We start from the raw sequence: 18,290 nt of genomic DNA, 5'->3' as shown, positions 1-18,290 counted from the left end.
GATGTCAAAATATGCCTCCGTATTCGAAAGAATTCTGAAATTATCTCATTGTGTTTAAGGTTGATGAAAGAGAACCACACAAGACATCTAAGACAAGACAACCGTACAAGTAAATTATAGTACTTAACACAACGAACGTTGATAGGAAAGTTCAAAGATACTATCTGCATGGTTTCCACAAATAATAATAGTAATAAAAATATTTATTAACCACAATAAATAAATAAATTACCACATACTACAAGAGGACAGAGAAAAAGAAAAAAATATTTATATCATAATTTAGGCGTATTTTGCTTCGTTGTGGTCAACGGGTCACCTACTCAGCTCTGTGCCGTAGTATTCCTTGGCATTTACTGCTATGGTGCTGCGGCACAGAGTTGAGTAGGACGCTGATTTTCAGTAGGGACCAAAAGTCACGGGTTTTCGCGGACCGGCAGCGACATTGCCTGACGTAGTGTAAAGTGTTTGCATACTCTATGGGTATAAATAACAAATATAATACAAACACCACGTCCTTATAACTTAACAATAATTACAAACATAAATTTAGGTCTACAAAATAATAAAAAAAAGGAAAACAAAATTTATTACGATGCAAAAAGACAATCAAAAATAACAACATACTAATACTACAGATTAAACTACTACCCTAAATCATGATCGTCAGCGCATAAGTAGGTAATATAAGTAGTATACAACATAAAGTAGAGTAGCTGATAATAAATTCGGGTGCTTACCAATCATAGTGCCGACAATTAGAGCCACCCCACTGAAGAGTCCCACCCGTCTCTTGAGGTGAACAGGGTCGTCCGGAGCTGCGTCCGACCCCTCCAGCTGTAAGAAACTCATTTAGAACCACACTTCTATATCATACCTACATTTGTCATACAAACTAAACTATAAAGTTTATCTTGCAAAACCTACTGATAATAATTAAGTTTTCGGAGTTTCCGCATTCATATCATTTTGCGGTTTAGGCACTTCCGTCGTTAATTATAATAATCACACACACAATAATCACAGGCACAAGTAGGAAAACCATGACAGTAGTTTAATTTCTGTGCCTTTTGGATTAGAGCGTCGCCGTGGGGAATATTCTTTATTCCCCACGGCGACGCTTCAAAAAGTTCATTCAAAAAGTTACCGGGATTGAGTTGGCATTTACCTTGGTTAAAGAATTAATTTGGCTAGTGGAAAATGGAGCAATTCTGCCTGCATCTTAGGCGCTCTGCGGTGGTTTCGAAGACGTATTTGATTTAAGTAATTTAGTTCTATACTGGTACATAGATTATTTTAGTTAGTAAGTATATATTTTTTACTGTAGTGCTCGTACCTACCTAAGTATAGCTTCCCATTATATTATATAAAGAAACAAATTTTGTATAGGTCTACGATCAAATCCAACTATTTCGGTTTAAGCAATACACGCACACCCCTACTTCTTACGTAGAAAACTGCCAAAGCACGCCCACAACATTAAGATTCTTTAAATATCTTGAAACTCTTTATTTTTTGTCTAATAAACACGTCGACCGTAATCTACTGTTTAAAAAATCTACCTATTATGAAACCAAGATATATTTTGCGTGTCAATATTTCCATATCCCACATATAAAATCCTACATAGTTGTTGATGTAGAAAACTAATTTGCTTTATTGCTCATTCAAAATGACCGTTAGAATATACAAATGTATTTCTTACGATTAAAGATTAACGCCCTTTCCGTGGTTTTAGACATAGTTTGCAATAAATGCAGTCTAGTGAACATAATAGAAGTTATGTTGTTAGGAGCAATAATAATTAATACAATATTAATACCTCACAATATCTGGAGCTAAAACTAGTTGCCGTTTGAAAGCAGCTCTTTTGAACTGTAGTCATAGCGAGAGCCAGGTAAACACCACGACGCGACGTATAGATATGAAATCGTTTGCTCAAGAAAACGGTCATACGGATGAAATTAAATAACGGTAGACATTCAGAAATTAAATATAGATAAACTATTGAATATAGATAAATTATATATGGATAAAAGTTAAATTTACAAATTTAACTTTCATCTGTGGCTGACAAAAACTACGATTACGTTTACAGGAAACAGTCTTAATTAATAATTTATTTCATACGTGAGCAATTTAAACTCTTAGTAGGTATCTATAGGATTTGTAGTCTTGCAAACATGAATCGAAAATTCAGAATGGAACTGTCTACATGGAAAGTTTCCCGCCCTTATTAAAATGTTTTTAATTTAAAGCTAAAATTCATAGGCAAATTTACAGCGCTCTTTGCGGAATGAAAACTGAAAACATTAGTTCGTACGTAAGCGGCTCTAAAATTTGTATCGATCTGCGTACTAAGGGTACCTGCTAAATAATATAATACTGTGCCTGAACACTAAAGATGATGATGTATGCCAGGGTAATTTCCATTTCTTTTGTGGAACATGACGTCATCAAACAAAACTACTTTTTCTGTGTTCCATAATATGTAAAGCTATTTATAATATATATATTGTGCAAGAATCTCAGAAGAAGATACTATGTTTTTCCAAATTTTTTGGTTCTGTTTCTTTTCTTTTCAAAGTTCTTTTAAGTGGCCGGTTTGATATTATTTTTAGAAAGTATAGTAGGGTAGAGTATATATATATTTTTAATATTTAAACAAAAAAAATGAAGAATAAAAAATATTAAGGTATTATCGTGGACGTTCCACGTAACAAATGAGAACTACCCGTGTCCGTCACCTGATCGGTAATAACTAAGAAGCTAGCAGCAAAGAAGAGGTTACGACCTGTACCTTGTCTCCTGAGTTGGCGTTGCCGTCGGCGAGTGTTCCCGTCGCGCCGTCTTCGGCGTCGCAGTTGGCGGTGCACCCGCGCCATACCAATCCGCCTTCGCGTGCGCCCCCTACAAAAAACAAATCCCCACTATAATAAAAAGAAAATCAAGTCGCTTCCACAGCTCGCGCGATGTTATTCTATAAATAGTTCAAAATCAAGTAGACAAGTTAAAGTATCTACTTTTAATTATATAATATTAAAAATTCGCTAATTTTAAAATACTGAAAATTATAAGTATTTATTTTAATTTTAATCCGTGATTTTCATTTCGGTATCTTCCTTTTTGTTGTTTTTTTACTTGTAATTAATTTAAATGTGACTCTCATATTGTTATTTAATACTGAAAACTGTTAAAATGATTAACGACAATTTTTTTCACGCCAATCTTGGCATCATATCTTACACATATAAAAATCAATTAACACCTATGTACACATGTTTCCTATACAATATTCTAGCAAAATAAAAATTAATTGATTTATTGGTTGAAAGTTAAATTTAAAATAAACTGTTATAGTTATAAATTATTTGGTTTTTGTTTTATAGTAATAATTGAAGGACCAACAATGGCAGACAAACAGATGGTAAAATGAGTTAGTGAGAAACCATCGCCTATAAACAGCTACACTTCACAGGGTATACAAGGAACACGTCCTAAAAAAAGGGCCCAGTGTCAACCTGTAGCGAAGTCGTTGAGCCTCATTGGACGGGTAACCAGGCATTTATCATTCAAACCGGAACGAAAAAGCATGGTGGTACGGTGGTAGGTGGTACTTTTTCGGACGAGCTCTGTCACAAAAAGCTCTACTACTACAGAATAGCGCACCTCATTATACACATTTTAATATTCAGATAATACTGCAACTAAATGAAGAAAATTATAACATAGCTCCCTCAAAAAAGTCTCGGTAACAAACAATCGTTGAGTTTTTTCCTTTAGATCCACTAATATTTGGGCCAATCCCTAAAGGTTTAGATAGGTATATGCTCCACTCGTGACTTATTTCCGTCATTATAATTGTAAGCATTGTGTAAACATTTTCCTGTATTTTTATATGGTGTACAATAACAATGAATTCATTCATTCATTCGTGAGTTGTCGGTACCATAGCTTTATCGAATACCGGGAACCACGAAACATTTTGTGTGAAGCTGTTTTAAGCATTAACGAGCTGTCGATCAGGAAACAATAATAAAATCATAATATTTTTGTGCATATATTGTACGTTACTGTCAGACCACGTGGATTAAATTTATTGTCATTTACCTATTGTAAATTGTTAAATGATTCAACCACGTGACCAATTCGGATGTTGCCAAGTCCATACTACCATTGCATCGTCGCTGCGAGAGGGGTCGTCGCTACAAAGATATTTTAATACGCTAGATTTGTCGTAATTGCTTAGTATGGAATCTTCAAACAATACAGATTTAGGTAAGGTTTAAATATTTTATTCTCCAAAGAACTATTTAGATCGCCAACTCGAATACTTTATACAAAGACAATATAATTTATTAACTAAACGGTTTCAAACTTTGCTTTTTTTTGTTTTTTAAGCTGAAAGACAATTATACTATAAAAATTTATTTTGTTTGATTAAAAGTTGTACTTCCTCAAAATTAATAGTTTTGCTCCAAGTTTAGTTAGTTAGTTTTTACTTATCTGTAATTTGTGCTAGTTTCGTGCATAATATGTACATTTATTATAGTTTTTATGTCGTTGTTTGTTTTGTGATTTGAGAGTTTATAGACTGAGAGAGACTACATACTTTCCTAACTAGTTTGCATGTTTTAAACTTTTATAATTGGCCAAGGGATAACATATCAGATTTTTTTTATATAGTTTTTAAATGGAAACCGGTATTCAAGGTGGAACAAAGTTGTATAAATTTGTTTTCGTATGCTAATTTCTAATCTCTAAACACAAAAATATTCTTTGTTAAAATAATCTTACCATTAAAAACGACAATTGTTACTAAATCGGTCGATAATGGTTTTCGAGAGATCAAAAAAGAACGATGATAGTGATGTAGGTACTACACGTGCCAACTATCGAGACCTCCAAGATGTGTTGCAGCCCATTATTTAAAAACTACAATCAATTATGTTTCGTGTGACGGAAAAAAAAGAAAAACAAAAAGAGTTTCACTACTTTGCGTTTATATTTCAGGGATGGAGGTAGCTACGCATAGATACGCAGTTACACCAAACGCGAACACATATTTTTTTAGGATTTAATTAAACGAATAAAATGAGACAATTACACAAGGTTATATATTTATAACATGTACCTACCTTGTTCTATCATCATATTTGATTTCTTCCTAATTAAGCTATAAATAGTTAGTTATAAAGTCCAATTTGTTTTATCATGTGGCGTATGTACGTAGGTAATTTCTTTCTTCATACAACTTACTAAAACACTCGTATTGCTATTGATTGCCATTCTATATTTCGCCTCACAAATAAAATTAAATACAAATTAATAATTATACCAAAAAAGTCTTAAATTTACTCGAATAGCTATACACGACTGAATTGTACACGCCAACGCATTCGTATTTAAGCAAAATTCCCAATATTCCACATGAAATTAAATAATTTCCTCATACGATAACTTGCTCGCAAATAAATAATGATGTTGTGAAAATTTTTATTTCATCATACCACCACACCGCTACATAGAAAAAGTTAGACAGAGTCAACATATCAACCCACCGATACCGAGCCCAATACAGGGCCCGGGGCTCCTTCCACAATGAGAAGTCACCGTAGTCCACCACGCTGGCCCAGAGCGTACTGGTGGTACTCATCTCAAAGTCAAAGTCAAATTAAAAAATATGTTTATTTAAGTAGGCCCATAGATTGCATGATAATTACACGGTAGTGAGATGATGGCGAAATCCATATTCGTAAACTTAAAACTAAAGCTACGAGGGTTCCAAACGCGTCCTGGTCTAAGTCCCACAACAACAAACTTAGCCGGGTGTTAATCTAATACATACATTAAACGTTGATACCTAATTATTTTAAATCAAACTAATATAATATAAACAAAGTTCAATTTCATATCGAATAATGACATACTTAAAGTGAAAATTAAATCATACTTTATTGCCAACTGATGACACAGCTTACTTTTGTTACACCGATTAATATCCCATTAAGATGACGCAAGCTGAATGACACTCGACCGCACCGGACGCAGTGTAACCATAACATAGCCTACTGCCTGCTGCCTGAACATCACGTAGATACCTCGCCATATCTAATGTACATGATATAACTATGAATATAAATGACCTTGAATAAAAATGCAATGAGTGATGCTCTACTTCAACTACAGTCGCAGTGAAATTCAGAAGGTTCTTTTTAGGTCGTAGCTAAGTTTTGACAAGGTTTTATGTTTGTTTACTGCGTGAACATCATCTAGATACCTCGCCGCCATTTAGATCTATAGGTGTTTAAAAAAACCTAAAATAGATTCTCCTTCTAATCACGTAATCTCGTAATGACTAAGATCACGTAAATGACTACGAAAGTTCACTGCCAAATGATTGAAATGGGGTTGAAAATTGTGTCAGAATCCTGTTTTAGAAATAAGCAAGAAAACCATTACACCTATAATAAATACAAGCTTCGAGTCTAGGATTCTGAAATAATCTACTACAAATCTAGTAATTGTATAATATTTTATAAGTGCTTATATATTGTAGTACATACTATTTCTATGATAGTAGTAAGTATTTTCATGGCCAAAATATTCCACCCGAAGCGGCACATATGCCTTCTTCCACGTAGCTAACTACGAATACAGATTTTTTCCAAAATAACTTATTTATCTTATATAAATTTAACCTTGCCATCAGACGATGTTGCTTTCTTCAAAGCTTTCATTAAACTGTAGATACCGTGAACAAATCTGTTTAACTTATTGGAAGTTTTCCCCACTGACGCAATATTACACTCGTCACGTGCCGTTTCGCGGAATAATATTCTGAATTCACTGGCAGGGTACACTTAGCGTTACTTTATTTTCTCATCACACTAGCACATAGGACGCATGGGGTTTTTGATCAGGGTAGGCATGAAGCAAGAAGCTATACGCGTAATATAAAAAATTAAGGTATGCAGTGCCTGTTTGAAGTGGACACAACTGCTCACTAGTATGGAAAAGCTTTCTTTATGGTCAAAATCCTCATAACTTTTATTTGGAATTCGAACGGGACGAACTATGATGTATCCGTGTAGGTACCACCTTTTTCTTTCTATTAATAAAACACGTAATGTCACGTACATGAACACGTAGCGTCTTTAGTCTTTTTTGAACGCTGATTAATTATATTGACATTGTTTTTCTTGCATCTAACATTTTCCTCGATGTACTTACTGAGATGAACTGTGTGTTTAGTACTATGACCTATTTGTACTAGTGACCTAGTATCGTTGATACAATAGTAAATTGTACTTCGGTAACCGTAAAATTTATCAACTCAACTCAACACCGCTAGAGTAAACTAAACTAAATTTTGTTATATTATATCATCATCGTTGCGCTAAATGTGTAACTATGTCATGATTCTTTCAGCACACGTAGTTACCAGTTACATACTGAATCATAATAGTCAACCAGAGAGTAGTGGGTAGGTATAACAAAAATTCACTATTTGTAATAATTGCATTGGCATTTACCATCATACCTTAGAGATCACGGTCGTCGGTCCAATTCATTCGCACTAACGCCTGATATAATAGTTTATACCTCCGTTATCTAATCCCACCAACTCGAGTCCACTAATCCCACCACTCCAAGTCTTAATTGTGCTCAGTCTGAGCTCAACATCCCTTTCTCACACGGTGCCTTAAGGTCTTATCTCAATTATAATCTGCCTAAATAATGTTAAATGGCTCAGCACAGGCGGGAAGCCTGGTGTTTCACTACATAATAAATTAACAAAACGACATTATCTCTGCAGTACTACTTTAGCATAGACTTCAAAATATATAGGGGCAGGCAGTATTGCTAAAGAGTAAAATGATTAATAACGACACTGCGGTGTCTTTCCTTCTATCCGAAAGTCATACGTCTATAAATCGCAGATGGAATGAGTCTTATGAGCTTATTTCCATCGTTTAAAGCAGAATTATTTTGAAATAACAGGTACATTTCAGGTATATTATGGCATTACCTTAAAATAAGGATTATAATTGTGAACTAGAGTATCAACAATGTTGAAATAAAAATTCTGATAAAGCCAAAATAAATTTGTAAACTGTGAAACTGTGAACCATTTTTTTTTTGTTAATTCTAATCTTTTACGAGTACAAAATTTATTATTAAACGAGTTTTCTTTCTAGGAACTCTAGCAATTCTAACTCAAACATGAACAGTTTTTCTTAATCACTTGTGCCGCGGTTAAATTGTTTGATTTGTTTTTCTTTTATCAATGCAAACCTACCTAGGTACCTAACTACCTAGCTGTATACAAATATGTACTTGATTGTGCTACGAAACAAAACTGCTACGAAATCATTCATGAATTACCATATTTAACTGAAATAACTACATAAAAAACACAAATATAGTTTTGTAGGAGTTTATTTAGATAGAGTTTGGAAGATTAATGTTTTTGATAGATTTAGTTTTTCGTAATTTTCTGGGCTGGGATAGCTTTGAGTTAGTGATTATATTAATTCTATTCCTATCCGACTTATATTATAAATGCGAAAGCCTGTAAGGATGGATAAATGGATGGATGGATATTTGTTACTCTTTCACGCTAACACAACTGAACGGATTTTGATAAAATATAACAGTAACATAGGTTTTTCATCAGAATAACACATAGGCTATAATTTATCATATGGATATGGATATTGTGTAAATTGACCAAAATATAACAATAAGTTTCAAGTAAGTCGAAATAAGTCTGCCATTCGAGAGCTAAGTAGGCGTGCTCTGCATGAATCGTAAGAGTTAGATGAAAATTATGCATTATGGGATTGTTAGTAAAAAATAGTTGTAGTTGGAGTGTATATTTTTTCTTGAAAAATTAGCGCCTTCGTTAAATAAAAGGTAGAGCAATCGACTTGAAAGATAAAGCTAAAATAAACTTGCACCAAAGTCCAAACTAAAAATTAAAGAACGTCAAAAAAGTAATACCTAGCACTCAAACAAATACCATTAACATCGAAGTTCTACCTACATCGTTCTACCTTCGTATGAGCCTTGGCTTGACTTCCCGAAGCCCCTAATGTCCGTAGTTATTAGTTAGTTTTTCTACAACTCCAAAACACTACCATACCTACCCTACTGTGTTTACATACCGTAGGTATAACAGTAAAAGCAATGGATTGTTAAATAAATGTTCCCGACTGCGATACCATTAAGTACTTAATAATATTATTCCCAAAACGTTTTCCATTAGGTATTTCTTATGCACTCAGACATTTGGTGGTCGATTTTCAAGAAATAAGTTTTTAATACTGTAATATTGTTACATGAATAAAATAGAATATGCGAGATTGTGCAGTACATGAACGTGGTTTCTATACATACCTACATCTAAGCACACGCCAAAGTTCAATGTGAAGGTCAATCGATCCCTTTCGCCAATGTACAGTATATTTCAGATTTACGTAGTTACCTGTTAGAGGTATTACTATGGAGAATTTGGCTTTGGATTAGATTTGTCTAGCTTAGTCAGTATCAAAGTTTCTCAAAAAAAACTCCTAAGTGAGCAAAAATTAAGTTTTTTTTTTATGCCACTACAAGTTAGCCCTTGATACGAATTTCACCTGGTCTACAGTATACGTCCTGGCAGAAATTATCCAGTCAATCTCATTGCAGTTATACTCTTGTCAGTTTCTACGCGGCATCGTATCTTAAGTAAAACAATCTTAAGTATGGCAAATTAAGCTTAATTTTCATAATAATTCAACAACTTATCAAATATTAAACATTTTTTTCGAAGTTACTTTCCCGATCCAAACAATGGAAAAATAAAATTGCAGTAATTTCAATAAAATAAAATGTATTTTATTATGTAGGTAGGTACCTATTGACTGCTGACGCTCTAGGTATATGCTGACAGTAATTCTTTTAAGTTGATTTGGCTGATTGTGCATAAATGCAGTATCCTCAATTCAATATGTTATTCAACACCCGTAAAAGACTATACAGCAGTTTTTTTTCTGCATTGTTGTACACTATAATTTGAATACGTATTAACCTACGTACCTATCGCTGTACAGAATAGAAAACAAACTTTTTTAATTGAAAAAAAACGTTATGAAAACTTATTTATGACTTTCAGACTGCCAGTCTTGTCATCTGTATTATAAAATGAGACGGGGTGAAAGAACCCTCAAAACTATCTAGCATAAATGCTCACGACCCCATGTTGTCGACACAAATAATATAAATAAATTAATACTTGAAAAAAACTAAAAAACACGCTTGGTATAAACAACCAAAGTAATTTCTGCCTGTTAGTTTAGTTTATTTACAAAAGAATCAGAATCATATAGAATTCATATACATTAACTAAAATTTTATTTTTATATTGAAAATTGGAATAATCTTATCAAATTAGTGTATTGTCATCGGTCCACGATATATCTACAAAGTTTGAACGAAATTAGACCGTAACAATAAACATACAAACATATAGCTAAAGCTAATATAAAGCGTATAAAAATGGTCACATTTATAGGATAGGAAAGTAAAATAACAGCTTCATCTTCGATCAAAACAATTAGTTTTTTTTGTATTCTGTTCCAAATTAGTCCTTGTTTGGTTTAGGGCATAGCCCATAGTCCGCCATGCTGGTTTGGTGGCCTTGGGTGGAAATCTCAAGCATGCAGGTTCCTAACGAAGTTTTTCACGAATGCAAGTAATATTTAATTGCTTAAAAAACGCACATAACCTCGAAAAGTTAAACATCGTTCTGGGGTTCGAAATCGGTCCCCAGGAATTTGAAGGCGAAGTCCTAAGCCCTTGTAAACCGAGAAAATATTAAATATCAAAAATAACCTTCATCGGGAAAAACCAGTACAGGTGCAATGGCGCCATTGTTCAATTTGTCGGTGTTTTCAGTATGCGTCTGCGCTCGCACCGAAGCTCTCAACAGCGACGCAAGTTTGTCGCGCATCGCATCGCACATACGGTCGAGCTTTGAACACTCTTCTACTATATGGCGCCGGCGCCGTCACCAACACAACCTCTGAACACCGAGCCAAATCCCTTCTATTCTAATAACAACTGTATCTCACAAACCGCACTTCACAACCACAATTTTTCCGCTGGCACTTAATATTTTATCAACGAACTCTTATATCGAATTGAGCACGTTTCAGCACAAAAAAATAACTAAACGACACAATAGTAAATAAAAACAATATAAAAAAATAGATATAAATAAATAGAATTGCTGTATAAATATTATTTCTGTTAATTAATAAACTAAAAGGCACTTTAATAGTAGTTTAATTGTAGCAGTGTGATAGAGTATGTCTGCTGAGAGTCGTGGCTCAGGGCGGACTGTCTATTCCCGGAGCGAGCCGGCACGTGGGCGGATTGCTGCCGCCCGCCTCCCGATCAATGGGTGAGATTCGACACCTGACCCCTAAAACTACGTAAATTCAACAACTGAACACATAATATTATCTAGAATTTCGAATGACGTTTAATTTCGTCGCTATATTTAGTCTTGTACCAGAAATATTTTATTTCTTATAGCGTAAAGCAAGGCGTAAACTCTTTCATTACAAAACAAACTCTGTCTCAAGGTTGTTTAATTTGTAATGCGTATTAACTCGGTAAGGAAACAAGACAGACGAAACACATTAATTAAACATTTTAAAAACATATCTGAATTTGTTTTTAAAAAGATTGCCAGCCGCGAGCAAGCATTTCTCCAAAAAAAATCAGTAAGTAATAACAAACACGTTGTTAAGTATAAGCCTGGACACTCACTCAATCAATGAGCAATAAGCTTGAAACTTGCAACTTGACAAGAAAAGCGAGCTGGTCGAAAGCGAATTTCCTTGTTGGAGCAACTGTTAAGTAAGTTCAGTTAGCCCAAAATGGTAACCAGTGGTAGCCTAGCTAGGAAGTCGGCCTTCGATCCCACATACATCTAACTTTTCGAAGTTATGTGCATTTTAAGAAATAAAATATCACATGGTTTAGTAGCATCGTGAGCAGTGGCGTGCATAGAAAGTATGCACAGGGTATGCAGATCATATAAAATTGAGAAAATCTCCAGTACGAGTTCTAAAAAAACTTCTTACGGTCTTAAGGATAGGCATTGTAAGTGTTATAAAAAGCCTACCCTTAAGTATTTTTAACTCGTACTGGGGAGTTTCTTCATTTTATATCATCTGCATACCCTCTATACACGCCATTGATCGAGAGGAAACCTGCATGCTTAGGGCTCATGCTTAATTCTTACGCTTGATCTTAAAGGGGTGTGAAGTCTACCAATCCGCACTTGGCCATCGTGGTGGACCAACCCTTCAACTATAGACTAACATTCTAAGAAGAGATCTGTGAACTGCAGAGGACCGGTGATGGGTTGTTAATGATGATGACACTGAAAGTGATGTGGCTTACTTCCAAGTTTGAATTATGTGAGCCTAATCAATGGATTACACTTTATAAGCCGAATGTAACTGAATCTTAGGTCTTTTTGTGTCCTTCGTACCTCAGATAGCACTGTAAGCCTTTGGTATCATAAGTGATACCAAATGGAAGTCGTTACCTACTACCAATTTCTAAGCCCGCCAACTCGCATTAAATAACCATGGTGGGCACTACATCCTTTTATCCTGTAAGAATACAGTAGCATAGGGCTAACTTGACCATTGATTAAAATAATCAGTTACTGATTATAAACGAAAATTTCATTACATGCTAAATTGCAGACCTTTAGTAGGAAAAGATAAAGAAAAAGATGTAATCTACTCTCTCTCATCTACTGTCTCTACTCTATCTAGTTTCTTTAAATATTTATGTCCGCTAGAAACTGATAGTAAATAATGGCTACGTTTTAGGTCAAGAACACTGCGCTTCAATGCTGTCAGTGTAGGAAATGTATTAACCTGCGGTCACTCAATCTCTTGCCAAACGCACTATTGGCAGTTATTCACGCACAACATAAACATAACACTCCTAGATGCCAGTAAACTGGAAGCCTGCCTCATAAAATGGTGGGGTACATGACGATCGCATTGCTTTGAAAATGGGAAAATAGCCGTAGCCTCCAATGGCTTTATAGATCGTTAGCTGAAATAGTTTGCGCGCTTTGAACTGCGGGCGACGGCTACTTCAAGGACTCGGTACGTACATGGGTTGGTCAGGTCCGGAGATTTCAAATACTTAGTTTTGTGGTTTCGTTATAGCATTATTGTTTCATTAATATTCAAAAAATTAAGTAAGTTTTAAGTGATTAAATTATGTAGCTAGTTAGGTACCTATTTATTTATTTTCACATTGTTCTAAAGTAACTATACTGCAATTTATTTGAGCGGACTATAACACCGCCTGTTATGTTAACTTCCGCGTACCGGGAAATGTTTAAAGGCGCGTAAGATTATTTTCTTTCGACTACGGGGAAGCAATGAAACGGTATGTTTTCAGCGTCGACCTTTGTCTATGAGTCTACTTTTACTTTTAGAGTATACTTGGGAATAAATATACATTTCATCTGTGTGTCCTCCGATCACAGCCCTATAACTCCTAAATTATATAGGTAACTCCAAAATTAGAAATACCACGTAACCAATCTGAAGATCAGGGTCGCAGTATTTCCTAAAAACCCTTAGACCTTATTTATGCGAAAATACTATAATAATATTAAGTGTTTAGTTTAGGTATATTAATGTTTTTTGTTCTTTATTTTTATTGCATTATTTGTTTTTTTTTATGGTTTCTGTTCTGTTCTTCTATAAAACAACTGTATTCAATAACCTATATATTATACCTACTCAATTTGAACATTCTTGTCTAGGACTATAGAATATATTATCATGACAATTAATTGAAATTATTGAAGGACGGTCAAATTTAGGTCAAATTACATGATATCAAGACATGTCTAATACGTAGGTATTGAAAACAAAGATTTTTTTCAGACGGTATCAGAGAAAACTCTCCTTGAGTGTCTTTCGAAAATATAATAATAATAGCTATAAAAAAAAAATTAATGTTGTGGTAGTACCTATTTCTGGAATGGAGTAAGTAAATAAGCAGGTTTAAAATAGAAATCATTCCGTTTTACTTTGACCCCATAATACTACCAAGAAAATTCTCATAAGTTCTTTCTAGAAAATGTTGAGTTCTACAGTTCTTATTTGCAATAGATCTTACGGGTCGATACGTTGTATATTATGTTCAGTATATCTATCTATATAAGGTAATTTAGGCATAAAATAAATAAATAGGTTGATTGCAAATCAAAATATATATTTTATCCAATCTTGTGTGCAGTTAAAACCGGTTTTCCTAACTTGTCTACAATAGAGTATCTATTTAGCAAAAAAAGCGTAGCAGACATGTATGTTTAAATGCTAAATAAGAAAAAATTAAAAGTTCTCGAGAAGTTTTACGAGACTAGTTATATAGTTACCTATGATATGATATGATATTTCATACGAATAAAGTTTTTATAGTTTTAATTTTTTTATCATCATCATTATCATCATCACTTAATTAAATAGTAATTTAAAAATTATAACTCATTTACATCAAGTAGGCCCCGTTTATAAGAACTTTAGTAACGTCAATTCTTCAGAGAAGAGCTGGTAAGAAAATAATTTTATATACTTATGTAATGTTCAAATGGTGTTTATATCGATTATATTTAAAGCACTAGAAGAACAAATCAACATAATGGTTCACAATTCTTAACACTTACATATTTATTATGTCTCGCCCGGGTGTTAAAATATGCGCTTCAATGCGTGTTTACCGTTGCCAAGCTTTTTATAACACAGAATTTCAGCGTAATATAAAATGTTGTAATTTAGGCAGCTGAATTAATGAAACATATATTTACCCCCGACGCCAAAACTACGGGGTTTTAGTTTGATATATGTGTATGTGTGTGGACGTGTATGCGTGTGTGTGCCGGTTCAAGAAGGCTTCCGTTACGAAAATGAAAATGAAAAGACTTTGAAGTGATTTATTTGACTTTACGATTTTTGGACTCTATTATAGATACACATCTTGTGTAACAACTTGTGTTACAAGTTGTGTATAATAATAATGAGTGAATTAAATGAGTTATAATTTTTTTAATAATAACGAAATAATATTGGAGTATGGATAAGTATATATCATAAGGAATCTCCCAGTCAAAATATTAATTCAACTGCCTACATTTTTATATTAATCATCATATTATAGTCAAAGTATTTTTCCTTTTTATGACATTTTCTTTCATTAAGGTCAAAAACACTGTGCACGCCACTGTGTGTAGGCTACCTATTGTACCAGCTTATTTGTTACAGTCTAATCGTATGTCAAAATATTGTATATTTCTATAGGTTGGCTCAGGGTCCCATGTATTTTCAAAGTAACCATTTAACTACTTACTTACAGACTTATTAGCCTTTTTCCCCGATGCTAAATACTAGAGAATTTCCAAGTCGCGTCGTAACAACCTCGCATTTACGGGCCTAACACTAACCTAATTATAACCCAATTATAACAAACTGAGGCCGTTTAGAAACTGTTATCAGACAAAATAATAAAATAATCATTTAGTAACTTTCATTTATTAATCTACCTAGATAACTCTACTACAACTACTCTGTAGTCTACATAATTTATTCGAAATTCTAGTAAAAGTGGGGACGGAAGGAACAATTATCTGACACTTTTAATTCTATATAATAGATCAACCGTATACACAAATAACCTTCTCAACCTTATAATAAATCCATAATGAATAAAAACAAACAAACAACTAAGAAAAATAAAACTACACCAACAAAAGCATGGCTGACCTTGGTGATCTCCATACAATTTTTCAAAGTGTGGGACAAGCCTTGATTTTTAGAAATTTTACACTCTACTCCTAATCCGCAAAAGCAAAAGAACATTAATCTCTTTTTGTGTGAAGAACGAAACAAATCTTTTAATAATAAGTAGCTTATGTGCGATTCCAGAACATCATCTTTCTGTGTGCTAAATTTCATCTAGATCCGTTCAGAGGTGATTGAGTAACAAACATCCATCAAACTTTCGCCTTTATAACATTAGTAGGTATATATATGCTTGCTTTAAAAGTATCCGTCACAACGGAGCAAATAATGTACTTGTGACCTTCACTTGATCGATCATATCCACGCCGCGCAGCCAGTGGTCGTCGCAACCACTAAAACTGTGCAACGACTTCTCACTTCATAGATTTGAATCGATGGCCACGACTGAAATTCTGTATTTATAGCTTCATTATTTTCAAGATCCGTAGGCTAACTGACTTGTTCCACTACGGATCAGTATCAGCTCGAAGTTACGAAATAGGCGGTTTATAGCAGGGTTGCCGGTTAATGCAGCTGCACTCAAGCTGTAATCTCTTTCCAATGCGGGAGGAGAGTGACCAGCAGTGTAGGCGGAGAGACGCACGATATACACACCTTCCGTATTTAAATACCGTTCATCTAGCTATGCATTATGCATGGGTATTAACCTGCATTTTTCTAGGTAGGTACGGTATCAAAGACATTCCTTCGTCACTAAGATAAACATAGCCGCTACATTACGATGCGAGATATTTTACTATGCCCAGTGCACACAGGTATCTACAGGGCAGGAGCATTTTATGTTTTAATCCAATGTAAATTAAAACGTACCAGTTGTTGCCCTCGGATTCCAACACGGTTATTTGGTTTTTTATAAATCCTGCAGGAACCGTACATTTTCCCGGGATAATAAGCAGCCTATGTGTGTGTCCGCATTGTCCATTGCCTTATCATTCATTCCAAGTTATTGAACCTGTTACTAGAATCACCCTGCAGGCTTTTCTGTATTATGTTCAAGACTATTTGAACGACCAATACTTCATCTATCTATTCAATGAAATACGAAATTTTTAAAAATGTTAAGAGTTAGATCAAATACTTGACCGCTGATTTGGCAGGAAAACGATTAGTTATGCACATTTTGCTACGCTCGTTATTTCAGCTAGGTATACTAATTTCTCAGCGTTTTGTCAAAAATATTAAGTATTTCTTTATACATTGTTAAATAAACATGAATCTATAGACAAGACTTAGCATATTTAAGAATAATTATTATTATTTATAAATATTGTTTTCAAAATAATTTTTATTGTTTGTTTATAGAAATACCATCTGTTGTCCGTGACTTCTTCCGTTTCATTATGATTTTCAGGAAATCTTTCGGCTACTTCCTCTCAACTAATATTAATTAACGTGGATGTTGCATGTATGTAAAGATGTTTAGATGTACTTATGTATGTTTGTTTCTTTTAAACGCAAAAACTACTGAACGCTTTATAACTGAACTTTACAGTTATATACCTAGCTTTTAAATCATCAGCTTTGCTATTTAGGCGTACGCTGCATCAACCGTTAGAATTTAAACTAATAACCGTAATATAAACTATCCCACCGTACATTAAGTATGGTGGGATAGTTTATAAGATAAACTAAACTAAACTAAACTACAATTCTAAGAGACTCCGCAATATGTGCAACAACACATATATTTGGAAGCCATTATGGAAAAACCTTAAACGTTATCGTTGAGTAGATTGATCTGTAACCACGAGTAGTAATAACAAACCCATTGTTGGGGACTGACGTATGGAAGCAAATTAGAGCACCCACACTGATTTTTTCATTGGGAATTTTATTATCACAGTCATGTGAGATGCGTAAATCACTCGTTTCGTATTATTTTGGAATTTAGCGGGCATGTTTTTAAAACCCGATTCAATGAGGTCCTGTGACGTCACATTCCAAGAATAAACGATGGTCGCTTCTAATTATAGATACCTAGGTAATATCGTGATACTGTTGTTACATGTTACAGCCAATTTATCTTGTAATGTGAGTATTGAGAATGAGTCTTTATCGACGGAATAAATCGATCATCGTTATCGAATTTAATTCTGGAACATTTATTATTGCCACCCACCATATTAGCATTGATGTCCACTGCTGGACATTGGCCTTTTGTAGTTTCAAATTCCACTAATTTCAAAATAACATTATAATTTAAAATTTTGTCTGGTGGAAGGCTTTGGCCGTAGCTAGTTACCACCCTACCGACAAAGACGTGCCGCTAAGCGATTTAGTGTTTCGGTGCGATGTCGCGTAGAAACCGTTTAGGGGTATGTATGTGTAAATACTACCATACTCCCTAACAGGTTAGCCTGCTACCATTTTAGACTGCATCATCACTTATCACCAGGT

General features: G+C 34.2%; 1 protein-coding gene across 3 annotated transcripts in view; it reads right to left on the bottom strand.

The window, feature by feature from the left end:
• The window catches only part of LOC120623222 (b(0,+)-type amino acid transporter 1-like), a 52,508-nt gene that overhangs the window by 19,895 nt on the left and 14,323 nt on the right, over positions 1–18,290 (bottom strand). Inside the window, exons 1-3 of one of the 3 annotated variants that reach the window (XM_039889118.1) lie at positions 10,879–11,240; positions 2,795–2,910; positions 741–837 (exon numbers count right to left, since the gene is read on the bottom strand). In XM_039889118.1, the coding sequence (XP_039745052.1) occupies positions 741–837; positions 2,795–2,910; positions 10,879–11,008 (343 nt within the window). In that variant the 5' untranslated portion in view covers positions 11,009–11,240. Of the gene's footprint in view, positions 1–740; positions 838–2,794; positions 2,911–10,878; positions 11,241–18,290 lie in introns of those variants that run through there. The other 2 variants (XM_039889119.1, XM_039889120.1) reach the window with 2 other exon arrangements.

The sequence above is a fragment of the Pararge aegeria genome, chromosome 4 (assembly GCF_905163445.1).
Source record: "Pararge aegeria chromosome 4, ilParAegt1.1, whole genome shotgun sequence".
NCBI lineage: Eukaryota > Metazoa > Arthropoda > Insecta > Lepidoptera > Nymphalidae > Pararge > Pararge aegeria.
This window is presented reverse-complemented; position numbering and strand designations above follow the sequence as displayed.